Raw genomic sequence first — 19,943 nt, forward strand, 5'->3', positions numbered from 1 at the left:
ACAACTACTGGAATATATTTTGAAATGTTTGTACAGTTGACTAAGCTATTAAATGTTATGTGTTAGGATAGACCTGACAAAATCCTGGAACTCTGCAGTCAGAATGAAGATTAATTGTAAGACAAACTGACTTTTGATCTCTGTCTCTGAACAAAAAGCAAATCTGACAAGAACAAAATGTAAAGGTGTCTTTATTGCTCTTTCACTTTCTGACCTTCTGTAAACTGCCAGAAGGGGCAAGTTGGTCCTAAAAATAGTTCAACCTGATAAAATATGACTACCTAAGTCAGTGGGCTAGTAGGTTTTACAATGCCTGCAGTATAAATCTCAGAGGGCAGCGAATTATAAAGAATGTACTTTTTTGTAGGATGGATGGCATACTATACTCCACAAGCACTACATAAAATATTTCCGCCAGTTCAAGACTAATGTTTTTTTTGCTGTCAACAGAACGGGTGAATGACTTTACATGTTTTATGCATTTCCAAAGCTCTCTCAATTTTGTGAGGAGCTATTCTCGTGTATCAGCAGAGGAGTACAGTCTAGTATCATAACAGAGGCGAGCTTAGTGCTAATTTGGTGTTTCAATGAGAGGTAGAAGATAAATAAGAACGGGCATCACTTTATTTCTATTGCAATAATGGTAGCACCCTCGAGTTTGCTGCATTACTGGAGAACACAGAAAGTTCCAACTTTCCAAGGCAGGCATGAAAATGTCAAGGACAAAAACCTTTGAAAAATCATATGCACGACGTATTGTGAATGTTATAAGGTTTTTAGCACTTTGGAATTCATTTGAGTCTCTTGAAAACAATCTTGTCTAAGGGTCTGATGGGATGCTTATTATTTGTTTTATATAGAGAGTGATCATAATGTTCATATTTTGCACTCTTAACACACATAAGGATTGATGCTATTATTTCGATGATGAAGCAATATTTAGTTATTACATGTCTACAGAACAATGCACAGTGGCACTTTTTTGTCTCCGATTTAATTTCAGACTTTAAAGTCTTTTGCTGCTAATTATGTCACTGAAATCTACTGTTGCTAATGTTATGCTCCTTTGCACTTTTGTCTTTGTAGTGTGTGTTGCTGCTAATATGATGAGATACGGTCAATCTTTATGTGGGGATTAATTGTAATGTTTATTATTTGTACCTTTGTACCACTGCTTTTTTGCTGCTCCCGGAAGGAAGAAGTATTAGTAACTAGGCTATTGGAGTAAGGTCAGCTTTTTATTACATACTTTTGCACATTCTCTGTATTCGGTTTAAATTCTACATTATGCACTCCATAACTTCAAGACTGCTTCCTCCCAATAATGGCAGAGAACTTCAAACTTTTTTGCACTTTTGCATTTTTTTTTTTTAGTCATGCTGTTATCGGAAAGATGAAAAGTATTATGAATTTCGGTTTTGGAGAAAGGTCTTCCTATCATTACAATCATATTATTTTACCTATTTAGATTATGATTTGACTATGCACTTTGCCACTTTAAGACTGGTAACTCCCGATATAAAATTAATCCTTTTTTGCACTAGCCTGGTTTGTATAATTTGCATCGTCAATAAGTTATTTAAGATGGATATCTCTATATATATATATATATATATATATATATAAAAAACACCAACGTTGCCAGACATCCGAGGCTGCTATTTCAGTAGCGGTCCAGGCGTGGACCTAGCCATCCACATATTATTACCAACAATCCTCCTGTTACATGCAGAAAGTTCCCGGACACCAAGTGGAGGTCCAAAAGACTTTATTCACCAATGCTTCCTCCCAGAACAACGCGTTTCAGCCGTAGCCTTGATCACGTGATCAAGGCTACGACTTAAAGAAACATTAAAGAAACATCCGCCTATCATGACTCGAGTATGCCACAATGGCTGTCAAGTGTACTTTTAGTAAATCTTATGATAGGCCCTTGTCGAGTAGGTGGGTGAGCTAATTTAGTATAGTTGTGACAGGTCATCATTCGCTTACAGGTGCACTATTGTGAGGTGCTTGTGTCTGAAAGCATTCCTCAGGAGCCATGCCTCTAAGCTGATTGTGTGTGAATCTGGGTGTAGCACCCGCTCCTGTGCATTTTTAGTAGGTCTTGATGCACTGGTAGTGTTATCTTCCTATCCTGAACCATTTCTACCAGGTCTCATACCACGACTGTCATGCCCATTGTGGGTAGATTAAGATTAGTCTCATTGCAGTTTGTTTGCATTTCTCTATTACTAGCGGTATCAGAGGAATTGGTGAAAAAGTATATACACACTTCCCTGGCCATTTTATCGAGAGGGCAATCCCAAACGATCAGTGACTTGGGAATCTGACAGTAAAGTTTTGGCATTTTGCATTTTCATGTGTTGCGATGTGGTCTAATGGACAGTGCATCCCTCTTTCTGAATATCATGTCTACTACTTCTTGTTTTAGCGCACACGTGTGTAAGATGCTTGCTTGTCTGCTTAGTTTGTATGCCTTTGTGTTTTGTACTCTTGATAGGTGTACTGTCAGCAATGTGAAGAATATCCAAATAACCCATGTACATATTTTTTGTGCTTGAATGGACAGTTGGTAGGATCCTGTCTCAAGTTTGTTGCGGTAAAACATGATTGTGGTGTTGTCTGTCTGGACTTCCTCTATTTTCCCATTATTTGTGTGTGAAAGGCTTTAAGTGTCAGACAAACTGTCTTGAGTTCCATCTCATTTAAGTGCTTTACTGCACCCTTTGGACTCCATAGTGTCCTGATCTTTAATGTGTTCGTGTGGGCATCCCACCCTGATGGGAGGTATCTGTTTTTATAGTGATAGAGGAAGCTGGGTGATTGGAAGGTCTGCCTGTCATGTTGTTTGCAATATTCTACCACTGTAGCTTTTTGTGGACTATGTAACAAGCACCAGATCTTCCCAACTTCCCTTCACCCTTTCACATTGGAGATTAGCGTTATGCATGAAGCCATCCTGCCCATCAAAACCTCCACAGTCCTCAATGCCAGAGCTTGCACCAAGGCAAAACGTAAATCTGCTCTGTTAACTCTTTGATTCTCTTTTGATCAGGGTACGATTTTTTTTGGTGTGGAGTTTATTCTTGCTCCCAGCGATTATCTTTTCCCTTTTTGGAACGGATGATGACTATTCTAGATTTATGGAGAACTCAAAATTCTATATAGTTAGTATTGCAGCATTTATACTCTCCTAGCATCTTTTGAATGACCCTGCCTTTACTAACCAGTCGTCCAGAGAGGGGTACCTATGGATCCTCTCCTTCTCCTAAAATGGATCGCAACAGCAGATAGGTACTTTCTAAAATCCCTTGGTGCAGACTTCAAGCCGAAGAGCAGAACCATGAAGTGTGAATTTACCTTGCTTGCACAAATTTTTATCTTGCCACTATTCATTGGGGTGGGCCCTATGGCTGCCATATAGTCTCCCCAATAACTGGTTTGCACAGTAGATCCTCCTTTACGGCAACTTTGTTCCTTGAAACTGACCATCTTTGACCTTGATTTGATGTTTGGTGGTTATTTTAACAATTTGATATACCATCCACGCTGGATAATGTTTGGAATCCATTTGTCAGAGATGATGGTACTCCACTGCTGGAGGAGTCCTCCAATCCAATCCACCCCCCCCAACTAGTGTTAGATGTGAGGTGACCTCTAATGAGTAGTCATTGCTGGAGGTTCCTGACCCTCTTCAGAACGATCTTCTGTTTCTTGCTCTCATCCGAAAGCGCTGTTTTTGCATGTTTGTGTAATACCACCTTAGTAATGTTCAGTGGTACCTGTGACGTGAATGAGGAATGTCTGGCTGTTGTTTGTGGCCCTCCTCCATTAGGTGTTCTCTATCTTGGTGTTGGAGCTCCCCTGAATGATTCTCTGAACTAAAGGACTTCCATCACTGTTGCTGTCTCGTTATCTTTCTTCATGTCCTGGAGAGCATTGTCAACTGCATTCCAAGACAGGGTGTCTCCAGTGAAAGCCATATTTATGACAGCTGCCTGTACCTCAGGATTGAAACGAGAAATTTGCAGCCAAGCATGCCTTCTCATTATGGAGCTTGTGCATAACTGCCTACTGGCACAGTCCGCTGAATCCAGCTCTGATTTCAAATAGATGTTTGCAATGGATTCCCCCTCCAGGATTATGTTCTAGGCTCTTTTCTTATACTGATCTGGCAGGAGTTGCATCAGAGCTTCTATTTTATGCCACTGCTGTTGTTCATATGTGTGGAGAAGTGCATTTGAGTTAGAAATGTGCCAATGGGTTGCAGTGGAGAGTACCATCTTTTTCCCTACCACTGATATTCACTTGATTTCTCTATCTGGTGGCAGTCCGTCGTTTTCCATGCTGTGGTGGTGATGATAGAATCTGTCTTAACTATACCCCTGATGTAGGCTGGGTCCTGGGAGAAATGCTTATATTTCTTTTTGACCCTGGGGGTGGGGAGTCACGATTTTAGCAGTGGGTGGCTCCCTGAAAGCCTCTCCCACCTGGTCAACACTCAGAGATATTGGTTCTTCCTTTCGACGGCATGAGTGTTTACAGGAAGAAACAGGATTCAGCTTGATCCTCTTCCAGTTCCACCTCATATTTGTCTGCCGTCACTTGATGACTGCATTGTATGCAGCTACATCACCTGGAAGAGAGGAGCTAGAGGGGTCAACCCCTCCTCCGGGGAGTCCGTTACAACATCCACCCACCCTTCATCCAGTGAGCTTTCGGGCCTGAAAAACGCAGTCTTATTGATCCTCCTTTGTTTTATCTAGACATGTGCAGACCTCCCCACTCCTCAGCAGGCTCTAAGGTTGTTGATGGTCCTATATCTGGCAGATCTACCACGGGGTCTGTCTCTGGAAGGTGACTGCCTCAGGGAGGTAGAGTTAGGATCCTCTATCCCTGTAAAGAGTCTTCAAACTCTTACTGTTGTCGAAGCACAGACTCTATTTCTGTCTCAGGTCTCTTCTTTTTTTCCCCTAGATGCAGAGAATTGTCTAGTCATCGCTGATTGTCAAAGACCTTGTCTTCAGTGCCTAAACTGCTACTTTTCTGAGCTCCTTCTCCCTCCTGCTCACCCATGCCTTTCAGTGCTGAGGTCAGTTTCAAGGGTTTGCCTTCAGCAGTGACCTTGTCTTTGGGCTCATGAGACTCTTATAGTTTCCTTTCTCCCCTCAACTGGCAAACCATTCAGCGATGGGGCGCTTTTAGAGTATTTCGACTACAGTGGTCTTGGCTCTGCACTGGAGCATGGTACTGTTACCTGCTACTTGTGTTCTTCATGTGTAGGCCTTTTCTGCATTGACTGTCTCCTCAAAGTCAGAAGATTCCCTCTATATTTTCTGTCGCTTGAGTGTTCCTCTCTGGGATTCATCTTCTGTGTCTGTACCATCCTGTGATGAGCCCATCTTTGTTTCGCCCTTAATTTCAGAGTCTTGGGTTCAAACTGCGAGCAGGCTTCACAGTCTTTAGAGCAATGGTCTGTCAAAAGACAGAGGTTGCAAATCTTGTTAATGTCTCTCTGGGAGAATTTGTAATGGCACCCAGGGCAGAAGCAAAAGGGTGTGTGTTCTATACCCTCTTTACATTCTCTGGTCAATGTGGTTGCTGCCCTCATGAGTTTCTCAGAAAACTCCTTGGTGTTTTTCAGCCTTCCTTACTTCGGTGTTTATTTGTTGATTTCTTTGACAAAAACATATTTTCTCTATCCAGAGATGATGTTCATGTTTCCAGACCCAATGGCAGAAAAAAAAGAATCTATAGATGGCGACCAAGCACAGGATCCTCTGGGGTGTATGCCTTACATCATCATGGTGGGACATAAAGGCAAATGGTTGACACCGACCACAAATGTATAAAAGAGAGAGAGAGACAGACTAGGAAACAAAAAACACCATTCCGGTCCAAAACGCTAGATGGTGGAATAGTGCACAGCATGTGAATTAAAAAAAGAGTAGCACTGAAGAACTGCTATTACTGGGTGTTTCTTGCCCTTCCCTGGATCACTGCCTTAATAGAGCAAAATAGATCACAGGTTTCCCACAGCAAAAATGGAGATCGTATCAGTGTTCTGTGAGAAGAAACTGCATGTCTGTCAATCAATATGTATTTAATTGCTAAACACCTCATGGCAAATCAGGGACATGTACCAGCACAAGCCCCAAAGGAGCTCTGTCTAAGAGTCCACTGGGGAGTATCCGAAACCCACTCAACATGAGGGTTTGGGACAAAGAAATAGCACAGACAGGAAAAAATAAACTGACATGCGTCTATGCAACAGCCATGTAATCTAGTTAGTGGATGCCAGCTTTGCCAAACATCCTCAAGCCAGAAGGAGACCACCCAGGTTAACTGGGAAGAGGCCTCTTTGTGTGTCTACTTTACCTTTACTGCAAAAATCCCAGTTCCTTTTCATGGGAACATTAAAGTCACTGCCTACTACCTGATGGAGCCTCCATGAGTGCATTTAAGTCTTCAAGGTGAATCAAATCTCTAAAACAAGGATTAGGATGAAAACACAAAAAAGTCCAGTTTTCCCCTACAAAGTACCAAGCACCATCAACCATGCCAATCTGAGGTTTGGTACCCTGCAATAGCGCCGGCCGCTTCTGAAGAAAACTCTGGGCCCCTCCACTTCATGTTATTGTTTGTGCCATTAAAGTTGAAGATAATACTCTAAAACTGGCCAGAAAACCTCCAATATCTACACTGCCATTTGACTGTAACCAAACTGCATATCCTACTAGTGTTGAAGTAACATCAAACCCTCACAACCAAAAAACCAGTGACTAATGTTAGCGTCTGCTTATCTGCTAACTGCCACCCACACACAAGTTTTAGGGGTATTTGTCACCCCAGTTTAACCTCATCATCAGTACTAAAAGAACTTGCACTACTATTCTACAAACCAATGGTAACCCATCTGCGCCCTAGTAATGCTTTAGTTGTACAAAAATGTGTTGTGCCTAAACTGCCACACCCACTACTCCTCGCCTCTAAAAGGAGACATGCTCAATTGAAAAACAGACTTATTAGTGCTTTTACCAGAGGCGATACTAGTCCATTACCATCTAATTTAAGCAATAGTACTATGAAACTACTGATATCGGAGTGACAAAATGCAACCTCTTTTGAGTATCAGTACCTCTTATGAAGCCCTTCAGGTCATTTCGCAGGAGATATATACACCGTCTCCCAGTCCCCTAAGATTGGGTCTTTTGTACCTGACTTGTGCTTCTACGGGCAACTAGCCTGTTTAAATCTAACATTTTTAATGATTCTGAAGTTAGATACCATTCTTTGTAATGGGCCCCACCATTTGGAAAACAAAACAAAGCAGCATCCAGTGACAGGTCAGACTGAAGAGACAAGGAACTAGTAAGGCAACTGAAAGAAGTATCCAGGCAGATTATCTTGCTAAACTGTCATTGAAATTTGCTAGACAATTCCCCATACTTCCCCATGTTCTTCAGATAATTTTTTGTCACCTCACGTTTATGCATTATTTGGGATATTATGACCTACACCTACCTGATTAGTAGCCTTGTGGTCACATGTGAAATAAAACTGTACAAACTGAAAAGTTTTGATTACATGCAAGTAACATTTCCTTTGGGTGTTAATCTGTTACAGATATGCTTGCTATAGGAAGATTAATCCCATTGCACTGATTGATTAGAGGTTAGCATCATCTCAAATTCTTAAGCAACTTTTGTCCCAGTTGTCTACAAATATTATTGGCAGAAGCTAGTTAGTAATACCTTGTGAAAATAAGTTCAAATAACTGGTTACATAGCCAAAATAAGTCATTTTGCCAAAAAAGGTCTTGCAGAGTGGCTAAGATGCTTTATCTCTAGAACTTGGCTGAGCAATTTTGTTCAGAAGCTGCTGTGAAGGGGGTGCCTATCAGGCCACTTCTGAAAGTATTATCATCCCTTATGCTTCCTTGCCCATGAGTGCCATTTACCTCCTGCCTTTTTGACATTGACTTGTATTCTCTTACATTTTAGAGGTACATTTTCTGCAATACGACTAATTTAATGCGGTAACCGTGGAATGCAATAAGGGCACCCGCTTATCTAAGGTAACAATATTAATTCATAATCTCACTCAATCATGGCGGGGTCAGGAATGCATATCATAGTAATTGCTTTGATGTACATTACCCCTTCTGGTTCCAGCTCCTTTACTTCCCTAGGTAACTAGGTTGCCGCAGTGAACTTTTCTTCAAGTAACACTATCACTCCTGAAAGGCCTGTTTTGTGAGAATAACTTGGACTGTGCATCACTTCTGCACTGTCTACATGAAGTTTATGCCATTATGGAGCTTGCTGTCAGGTTAATTTTTGGAACTTTCTAATGAATCATCAACCCACTTAACTAAAAGTGCTTTCTAGAAAATGTCTTTAAAATTATTGACATGAGAGCATATTGGTAAACAACTTCTCCAAGAGTGAAGCTGACAAAATGTCCAATAAGGACTTTCAAATCCTCCATTTCAATGTGGAATATCTGAGCAGTTTTATTGAATAACATCATTATATGTAGGGTGATTATCAGATGATAAAGATGATCCAAGGAACAGTTTTTCTTTTCTGCTCCATAATGTTTTGAAGAACTTCATAAGTCATTATGAAAGTGACTGTTGCTTTCGATCAGACCAGGAGTGACTGCCCAGAGGACCCCCATATTGCATTTGCATTTTCTTTCTTTTTTGAGTTGCTTCACTACCCATTTACTGAATCATTTAGTATCCTGAGTACTTTTGGTGTTTACATTAACGTAAAAAATTATCGGTCACTGGACGTCATCAGATTCAGATTTTTTTTTTTAAGGCTGTCTCCAAGAAGGTGGAGGCCTGTCGCTCTTTAATGTATGTGTTTAGTTTTTAATGTGTGCTTTAAGGATCAAGCCATACATAAAGTCAAAGAGAAGATACATGATGTTGGGAAGTGATCTTTCTCAGTTGCATTGTCTTCACTATTTTCAGTGCCTTACCACCAAAATGCTCGTCTTCGTTTTTGGAGCATTGAGCTACTCTGGTTCTTTGACCTCATCAACATTTGAACCCTCTGGCACTTTTCATGGTGTACTTTTCCCGTGCTTCTCCCCAACTCTCTCAGCCCTATACCCTATTCACAGAGTCCAAGGCTTTTGTCATTACAATTGAAATATTATGGATATGTACTGGCATTGATTCGCTATACACTTGTGCTTACTATTCCACGGAAATGGTTGGTTGTTGCTAAGGCAAACCTTAAACGACGTTTCTTTTATAGTGTTTAACAGAATTGTTTGCAAGAACATCATAAAATATAAACTATCCCCAACAATTAATAGGTAAACACTGAAAAAGCTATATAAAACACTCTGCTGAGTCTGGCATCGTGATCATAATATTTGGCTCTCCTCCCATGCAAATTAAATGAAAGGAGGAAAAACAAACAGAGGGTGCCCGGTGCATGGGACACAGTTGTTTTAAAGCTCATGTCATATAAAGACTCCTTTCAGATAATCTCTTCCTAAAACCTCATAACCAAAAAAGAAAAATAAGAGAATATTTACTAATACATCAGAATGAAGAATACACATCCAGTGAATCAGTAACATGTTCAGGTTGCAAGAACATTACTTTCAGACCAGATAGCGGGTCCTGCTGAATGAAGCACATACTTTGTCTGTAAATTACATGTGCGGGATCACCTTTAAGGAGATGGGTTGCTGTCACTTGCATAAACTGTCAAGTATGGCCAACAGTAAGAAACAGCGAGAGACTGTTCAGTACTTTGGATTATCTATCTACAAATCAAACCCTCTCCTTACATCAAGCTCATTAAGTGTGTTTTCAGTGGCTGAGTAAGAATGCACTTCACAAATACGCTCTATTAAAGGACTAATATTAAAAAACAACAAGCAAGCAGAAAGGAAAGCAATAGCTGCATTTAATGTAAACCATTAAGGAGGAGTGTGAGGGTCATGGACTGGCAATGTAGAAATGGATCCATTTTGTCAAATGGGTAGTTTCAAAGTATTTGTGCTTTTCAATGGGAAACTGGTGAAAGGTCAAATTAAAAAAAGATCTATACTTCAGCTTGTCGTTCAAGGTTAGTTACAAAATACGCAAGTTGCTCCTACGTGATTCTCACATGTCTTCCTTCAATGCCAACTAGCAGTGTACATGAGAACATTACCTCGAGAAGATTGGAGGTCTAGTGAAAACGGAACTGTAGAGAGATTGATGGATTTCCTTCCATTTGTCATTCCATCCCAGTGAATGAGGTGGAGCACTCCGTCAGCAGTTGCAACCAGAAGATCTTCCAGCACAGACTGCAAACTGTATAAACAGAATGTTAGCATGTCCCATAGCATCATATAGGCAAACCACAGTACTTTCAGACTTGTAGATTTAACATGGACTACAACGATATGCTGTAAATACCGTTGTGCCCGCAATCTGGACACAATGTGCCAAAGGCATGATAAAATAACAACACTACAGAGTGGAGTCCACTGTGAAATGCAAAAAAAAATAATAACCTCTGGTACTGCAGGCCTAATATGTGAAAACATGTAACCAGTGGCTTGAGTGACCCAATCCAGTTTTCGAACTCCAGAGTTAAAGAGCCTGAGGAAAGTATAACATCATGATAAATCTCCCAGTGAAGAATGGGGTTAAGGGCATAAAGATCCAGGATGGGATGAGATCTCCAACCTTCTTGCAAAGAGGCATTTCTTCCTTAACCAGGAGGGCATGAACCTCCCACCAGGGGAAACAGAAATGTCAGGAAGGTCGCTGCCTTGGCACCCATTGATGCTGCTACACACTTCGTGTATGGAAAATACATTCAGCTGCCAGAAATGCTGGCGTTCAGCATATAGCCAAGCTCTCAAGCAGCCTCAAGATTTCCTCAACTGCTCTTGGAGTTGTTCAGCAGGAATAACAAGCCCCCAAGAGCAAGCAATGGTGAGTATTTTTTTATTTTTTTAGGTCTTTCCTGGGCTGAATACGCATTTGCGCCAAAGTGCAGGAGCCCTCAAATGACACATCCATCAGGCATGTCCAAACATCTCCCAAGAGGCCAATGGAACGCCAACAAGTCTGCCTACATATGGTGACTGAGGAACCTGCAGACCTGACATCTGAATCCATGTTGTCAAGACCACATCTTCGAAGTTGCTTAGGGGCAAAAAAAATATATATTTCAGCAAGGTGGCCAAAAACATTGTCTGACAGAAGTGGAACTAAATGTTTTCTGGATTTCTCTCCCGGAAACCGCCCAGAATTGAGTTTTCTAGACCACCTGGCTCTAAGGACGATGTAGCAATATGAGACAAAAAACCCAGTAGACTGCAGCCACCTGAAACCCACTGAGCATTACTTGAGTGAGGTGCATCTTAGGCACAGATCAGGCTTGAGGACTTCAAGGATGGTTCGTGAAATTCAATCCCTCCTTTATAACAAGCATTTGCAAAGCAACGGGTCTTGTGTTTGCTCAAGTTATAGCTATTAGCGTTGTAAGTTCCTAACTGGACTTTTCTTGCCACATAAATTGTAAATGAAAAGTAAAACAGTTGACATAAGCAAGTCAATTCAAAGTGCCACGGTGGCAATGAGCGTGAGTGCATAGTACAGACACAAAAGAAAAGAAGAAGTTCGCTTGCAGGCAAACATATTTGCAAATGTGCAATTATCCATGTTACAGGGTCGGTCCGCAAGGCCGTAACAAAACCGCCCCAAAGCGGGACAAAAGTAAAGCATTTACCATTGTCAAAGGATTTCTGAAACGCAAGTCCACGAACGAGTGAAAGTGATGGGTGTGAGGTGGGCGTGGTTAAAAGCACACAGATACCAACACGTCTGAAAAGCAGAGCATGAGCGCTACTCTGCTCGAACAAATAAATAAGCACACTTTAGAAAAATAGATACTATTTTCAGGATTTAGTGCACACAATATGAATAGTAACTATTATAAAAATAAAGATACGTGTAAGAAGAAAGCGTAATAGAAAATATTGTAACATGATGATTTTGTACGACTTCTTTGCATCAGTAACGCCAATTCTTTCCCTAGTCTAACTAAACTAAACTTAGCACCAAAAGAAGGCCTATTTAGGTTCACAGATGGCTGACATGCACATACCTTTTCTGAACAAAATAAGAAACCAATACCATACCTGTAACAATCGCTTTGCAGCTTGACTCTTCTAGAGTCACATACTATGCATATAACCAATCATCTAGTGGTTGGAGTCGTAAAGTGCTACTTGTTTTATTTTTACATTTTTTTCTCTCAATGGTTGCAAGCTCTCATATTATTTTTTTTCCGCCATGGAGATGGAGTGTTCTTTGAAGACTGCAGAGAAAATTGAGCAGCAGAGAGATGCATGAAAGGAAGCCCATCAGAAGCATCAAGGAGATAGGTTGTGCGAAGCAAGGTTGTATGAGGAGTAATCTTGAGCAAAGCAGCTTGTTCGTGCTGCTCACATTATTCCTCGTGCAATTAGGCAAGTACACTTTTCTCTGTCTTTTTAAACACTGTCTCAAGGAATTGGGGAAATGTTACTGTTCCCATCTACATTTCGACAGCTGAGCTGAGTGAAGGTCGTATGTGGGTTCCTCGTAGCCTTCAGCAAAAAGGTGATTACAGCTTCAGAATGACCATAAATCTCCAAGCCATGGTATGACGTTCATCTTTATCTAATAACACTCTGATTTAGTTTAGATATTCTGTGTGAACGTTGTTGAACATTTCAGAAAAAACAAAGCTCTTCTAAACCATCACTTCCGTGAAACCTTGCATATTGTTTAAAAAACAATAAATGAGAAATCTAGATGTCAATTTCTATGAAGCTTTATTCATTTGTTTTAAAAACAATTACTGGAAGGACAATTCAAACCGTAAAACATGAATATATTTAAGAAGGCAGAATTACATGTTGAAATGAATAACGCTGAAATAAATGTGCATTTATATTTCAAACACACACTTAAATAAATGGCCATATATAATTCAAAAGGGAGATACATAGAAGAGAAAACAAACTATGAATGATTATAACAGAACCAACAATCTGCACCATCTTTCAAAAGGGCACAGAGCTAATGAGCCAAAAGCCATGTAAAGCTCCTGGAACAACCAGGCTTCCCACAAAGAATACTTTCTTCCGCATCACATCAATCAATTTCCACTCACTATCAGATGGGGTTGGTGAAAATGAACTGGGATTAAGTATGATGTGGGAGGAAGTCTGTGATACAAGGCTCTCAATCAAGCGAATGGCAAGAGTACAAAAATTCTGGACAGTTCTGAGCCAGGAAATGACGGTGGGCAACCTGGTAGCTGATGGCCAGGGGCGTAGCTTTGTCAGTATGATGGGGGGTGGGGTGAGCTTCAGATTTTACAACAAACATGCTGGCATAAAATGTAAAAATACATTATATGGGGGCAGGGCATATGTGGGGGGCTTATGGGGCAGTGGAAAGGGCGAGGGATGCAGCTTGGTAGAGGTATTAAGTAAGGGAAAACTTACTATTTTGTAAAGTTACCAACATTTTGAAAACTTTCAAAACCGAGAAAGGGATAGTGTGTGTGCACCTTTTTTTGTCAGAGTGTGAGTAAACATTAGTGGTGAAATTCGACAGACACGTCACCATACCCAACCGAAAGTGTCTGCACCCAACTATTTGCAAGAAAATTATTATTATTTTTTTGGAGGGGGTGGGGGGGGGGGGGGGGCGGAAAAGGGGGACTTCCCAAATACCCTCCCTGAAGCTACGCCCGGGGTATGGCCTGGAGTGGAGGCTGGCTTCTTCCGAACAGTGACAAGCAGATCGAAGAGGATTGACTGAAAAGCAGGTTTTGATTTGGAGTAATTGGATGTTCATCAAAAAGTTCATTTTGACCTATTCAGTGGATACAAGTAGTTCTGGGATCTCAGCTGCCTTGCATAGGATCACATTAAAATAAAATATTGTCTGAAGAGAGGGCCTGGGATCATTCAAGGTCAATCTCTGCAGAGGAATCTAAGCCATTGGCATTTCACAGGCTTAAATAGATACAGCCGTCAGTATTTGAGGTGGAAGTTGTATCTTCACCCTCATCTACTCACGAAGAACCTTGTCTGTCATTTAGCTGAAATCAGAAGGAAAGAAAGAAAACGTGGAGTCCGTGGTATGAGCTGGCATAGAGGTTCAACATTAATGCTAGCTTTCACTGTACATTCTCCTTTGGTCTAAATGGCCCCTGGGAATCTTCGACAGTGGACCTGAAGCTAGTGCCACAGATGACATCAATACCTGCACTGATGCAAGAACACTGGCTTGGACTCTGTCTGCAAGATTGGGAATACTGGTGAATATGTGCTAGGAATATCAATAGGTTTGCATGGCTGCAATTCTGAGGGGGAGACTGTCAAAAGTATAACAGAGAGAGTCTGAGGGGTGTAGAACATAGCCAACTAGGCCTATGTGAATGCGGACACTTAAGTGGTGTCAGTACTAAGGGGTGGAAAAGTCAGAAACGAGTTCCGCCGGACCTGGTGTAGAGTCAGAATGAAGCCAAGATCTGGCTCTAGTATTAAACCATCCTGGAGAGGGCTCAAGTCCAAAGACGGCACAGTGGTAGGAGTCAGGGAGTGAACATGAGCAACCTGGGAAGAAGAGAAGATCCTCATTTAGAACTTCCTATATTTTGCGTGGGAGGGTGTCCCTGGAAATTAAACTATCTCCATGGACGTACTTTGATAACTGGATCTGTAGCTGGAGCTGGAGAGGCAAAAGTTTTGTTGTTTGTCGCATACTTGAGCCATCGAAGGATTTTCCAATCTTGTGATGACCTTCAAAAGAATGAAGGACCGAACTATGATCAGGCTCTAGATTCCAAGGACTGGTGTCGTGGGAAAACAAACAGAACCTCTGACTGTAGCAGGAGTGACCTCTTTTAGAACCTGAGGTGACTGACATCTTTTTCTAAAGGGTACTGCCTGTACAATTTAGAATTAAATGAAATTTGCTGTTGAGAAATACTCTGGATAAACACTGAAGGGGTATGTAGCCTTTACCCCGCAGTATATACTCCACATAACCTTTACGCCACAATCTTTACCATAGAGCTAAGTACCACACAGGTACGTATATAGAATGGGTTTTTACCTTTATCATGCATCATCTACCTCGCTGTACTTTAACTCTGCAGGTAAAGGAATTAAAATAACATTTTTAAGTAATTTTAAAAAGTGTTAAGGTGCGGTCAGTGGTAAAGAGAGGGAAGGGTGATTTTAGGGGTAAAGGGTGGGTAGAGGTAAAGTGAAATAAGGGCTTTAAAGGCACAGACACTGTCCAAAAACAAGGAAAACATCCAATTTTGTTGTAGAGCTCAAAGGCCTAGTATCAGAGACCCAATCCAGAATTACCGTTTTATAAAATAAAAAAATAAAATAAAAATAAAAAACATTTTTGGGTAAATCCGGAACAAAGTTTAAAGAACCCTCAAACAAACGCAGTACTACTATCCATAATCAAAGACCATGTGTTGCACACTGTGCACAGAGGCAAGTATTGTGTCCTGCAAAGTGCACAGCAGCTGTCAAAAGACTAAGACTCCTACCCGTGGCCAAAGTAGAAGCACAGGAGCTTTGTTAGAATGAGGTTGGTGCAGGGACTCGCTGAAGGCCCAAGGCCTGCGCTCTAGTACTGCTGAGCACAGCTTATGCTTGGTGTCAGGCTCAAGGTCTGAGACAAGTGCTCACTTCCTAAGACCCTGAACAGTAAGTGGGCTCAGTGGCATGAAGGCCAGTAGAGGGGAAGGCAGTAGACAAGGCTTGCATCCAGAAAATGATTTGCACACCTGACGGCACTGCCCAGTTGCTTTGATGCAAGAAGTTCACCCAATAAGGACACTATGAGGTGATATAGGATGTCACTAGTCACTTCACGGATGATATCATCCATCACAAGTGAGGTTATGAGCAGAGCACTGAGGACAAGTTATGTTTACCTATAACTGAAGGATTTCAGTGTTTTTGGGACTGAAAATTGTAAACCTAATTTCACTTTAACTCTGTCTTTCTTTGTGAATTTATGCTGTTTAACAATGTCTTATGACCCGCATTAAACACAAACTACCTATAACAAAGCTTTCTCATTGAAAATATATATATACACAAGCTTTTCATTTGCCATTGCACACCAAGCTTTACAGAATTTAGATTCCAAAATTAAATATGTTACAAATATGAACAGCAACGAGCAAGTTCTTGCAACAGTGAGGTACACACATTTGAGATTCTGATAACCCTGAAAGCATTTGAAAACAGACCTAGGATTTTAAATGAGTAAGAAAGAAGAAAGCATCACAGACTTTGCCATCTGCAGGACAAAAGTATTGGTCACAGTCTGCCTAGACTGATGTTCAGCAGAATATCTTAATGTAGAGATGTAAACACTGGACACGTAGAAATTCTGTCGACTTAAGTGGTCGAATAAAGAGCACCTGTCCATTTCGGTCATGCATTCCAGAAAACGCTCAGAGGTTCGACTTCTATATATTGCACTAACACCAATTAATGCAATCACACCATATGGTCTGTACTTTTAACTAACAGATGGGTCTAGTCCCCGGACTGTTCTTAATCGAAGATCGGGTGAAGAAAAAAAAAAAAGTGTCTCTCAAAAAAAGCAATTCAATGTTACGCTATAAATAGGTGAAAATCAAATGAAACTCGGTTCAGTTCTAAAATCTCACTTTCGTCTTCATTTACAGTTGCAAGGACGAATAGAGAGCACCTGGCTTAGCTGAAATGATTAGAGAAATTACATTTTATTGAAATAAATAATTATCACGGCAATTGAATCTATGTGACAGATGCTTCAATAGACCTTTCTCAGAACATGAGTAAAAGCTCCAGGCAAGTAACCACTCTGAGCTGATAGAAAAAGTACACTCAGTGTGTAGCCCCAATAAAATAGCCCTATGAGCATAATGAGATGAATAATCTTGGATTGGCTTCTATCAGAACAAAAGGGGAAGAACTGACAATTATTTCAGACCACTTAACCACTTCAAGTGACAGCTACCACATGCATTCTTAAAAAGTTTATCTATACATTAAAAAACAGCTTTTGCAGGAACTAGAATATAACTTTCTAAATGATGCCCATGCCATACAATAGAAAGACTAAAATAATAAGTTACCTACCTTCAGTAATGCCTCATCTGTTAAAGACTATCTAGCAGTAGATTCTGTATCTTAGAATATTCCCCAAGCGTCAGACTGGATCCAGAAACATTTGGTAAGCAGTTCCCCTGAACACTGGTAGGTGAAGTTGTTTGGCTCTGTGTGGTGTTGTCCATGCCAGAAGTGATGTGTGCGGGATCTATACAGACGCCACCAGTGTGCAATGATGCCAGTTTCTTTAGCCACTTTCCACGCTAGAAGCGCAGAACCATGAGGAACAAAGCTAGGGCCCCTATATGAGTTAACCCTTAACACTATAATCCGATCGCAGAGCGGGGAGAAGGAGAGGGTTGGTAAGGAATCTGCGAATAAACAGAGCCTGTACCAGATAAGGCATTAGTGAAGGTAAGTAACTTGTTCATTAGATAGAGACTTATAGCTGCAGATTCCTAACCTTAGAATAGATACCCAAGCAATACCTCAATGGAGGTGGGGTTGCAATAGGAATAGACTAGAAAGTCCTGTAGGATCGACTGGACCAAATGAATGTCATGCTGGACCTGACTGTCTAGGTAGTACTGTTTTGTAATTGTGTTGCTGTCTAGCAGATATCCAGGAGAGGAATTCCACAAGCTAACACAGTGGTTGCAGCTTTGGCTAATGCGTAGCAGATCTTAATGATATTAACTATCCATCAAAAGATGGTCCACTTCTCCACCGCCTTCTCTTTCTTGGCTCCAACACATCCCACAAAGAGTTGATTGGCCACCCAGAGCTTACAAGTATGATCAAGGAAGAACAACAACACTCTTTTTGGATCGAGCCAGTGGAGCCTCTCCTCTTCTTTAGAGTGTCAAAGGTAGGAAGAGTGATGGACAGTCTTACATGGAAAAGAGTGATCACCTTCGGTAAGAAGGATGCTGTAGTTTGAAAAACCAGTTTGTCTCGGTAGAGGTTAAGGTACGGAGGATGTGCAGAAAGTGCCCATAACGCAATGATCCTCCGGGCAGATGTTATTGCCACTAAGAAGGCCTTGAGTGGAAAGTTATGAAGCAGCTCAAAGCAAGTTGTGTTTGAAAGTCTATATATAGCTACTACTTATTCTTTCTAGATTTATTTACATATAGAAATGATATTGAGAGATATGTTCCTTGTGTATATAACAAGAAATTGTCTCGCAAACCCATTATTATTCTTTATATATAAGCCAGCCTGCACTTCAATGAATCAGTAATACATCTATTATCCTTCTAACTTTGCCATGTTCATTTACCCATTTTCACATATATACGTGCAATATCACTAAACAGATATGTCTTTATTTCCAATCTTATATATGTATTTCTTCTTTATGTTTTCAAACAATAAACATATAAAAACAATACTTGACATAACCTTGAATATAAAAAATGGACAATGTTCCCACCCGCACATATAACAAAAAACAACTGGTACTAATCTCATTAGTACCTTATTCACACCCTCTCATACCCTGACACAACCACAATACTCTAAAAGACTGTACAATATAAAAATTCAAGTACTAATACAAAAATCTACTCCAGTGTACTCCAAAAATAACATAAAAGCCCTATACATAAGGTGCTCAAAATCAAATATACCAGACAATAATTGATAAATTCTTATTCGATAATGGTATAAGAGAACAAATTTTTTCATATAAAAAAAAACATAACAAGAAAAATCAGGCCAATTATTAGAACACAGTGCCAATCAGACCAATTATTGAAACACAGTGCCTACGCGCGTTTCAGTGTCACTCTCATTAGGATGCCACCTTCATCAGGGCGGTTCGAATTTTGTAGTTCATTAAGTGAGAGAACACTGTAGAAAATGCCATCCCGAATAGATAAAGCCACCTCTTGTGTGTCAGTTTCTTAAAACTAGCATTCTTTATGAACAAGGCCACATCTTAGAGGTCAATTTCTTAGAAACTGTCCTATACATGCAAGTTTCCAAGCACATGTATGGAGCTTCAAACCAGAGCCTCTAAGCTTTCTCTAAGTTCAAAAAAGTAGTCCAGAATATCCAGAAGTTACAATATAATAGAAGATCTCCAATTTATGTGAGAATCCTGATCTCCTATGTCCTCATATATACGCACAGCCCCTCAAAATGAAACGCCACATCAAGTACCATGTTTATGTTCTCCCGCAATGTAATTCCATCTAACTTTTGGCATCAGCTCAAATCAAGTGCACATCAGAAAAGTGAGAAGCAGTGTGAGGTCCAAATGGGGCACAATAAAAGGCGCTGGTGGGAACATGTGCTGGAGACCTCTTACAAATATACATACACAATAGGTGATTACAAAAGAGATGGCTGGTTGGACAGCCACAGAATTGTAGAACTGAGAAAAGATAGCCTTTCAACATGTCTGAAGCAGAGCCCTGCTGGGCTATGGTAAGACTAAACAAGAGAACCTGGGAAAGGGGTGCAGATAAAGGGTAAACCTCCACCTGTACATCATGCCACAACGGCAGGCGTATACCGTCTTTGTGGAGGGATGCCTGGGTGCCAAGATAACATTACAGACTTCGAGCAGAAGGTTGAAAGCTGACACCTGTTGTCGCTCAATCTGCATGCATGGAGGCAAATCGTTTTCAAGTTTAGGTGCAGAACTCTGCCCTGCTGCGACAGAAGATCATCCCTAAGAGGCAGTCTGAACGGAGGACCAATGCTCATGGCTTAACAGCTCGGTATACAAGACTGTGCCCAATCCAAAGCCACAAGAATGACTTGGGCCCAGT

General features: G+C 40.8%; 1 protein-coding gene across 2 annotated transcripts in view; it reads right to left on the reverse strand.

The window, feature by feature from the left end:
* RIC1 (RIC1 homolog, RAB6A GEF complex partner 1) overlaps window positions 1-19,943 on the reverse strand; it is a 673,031-nt gene that overhangs the window by 414,971 nt on the left and 238,117 nt on the right. For both annotated transcript variants that reach the window (XM_069240247.1, XM_069240239.1), the window contains exon 5: window positions 10,188-10,330. In XM_069240247.1, coding sequence (XP_069096348.1) covers window positions 10,188-10,330 — 143 coding nt within the window. The remainder of the gene's footprint in view (window positions 1-10,187; window positions 10,331-19,943) is intronic.

This window comes from Pleurodeles waltl, chromosome 1_2 (genome assembly GCF_031143425.1).
Source record: "Pleurodeles waltl isolate 20211129_DDA chromosome 1_2, aPleWal1.hap1.20221129, whole genome shotgun sequence".
Classification (NCBI taxonomy): domain Eukaryota; kingdom Metazoa; phylum Chordata; class Amphibia; order Caudata; family Salamandridae; genus Pleurodeles; species Pleurodeles waltl.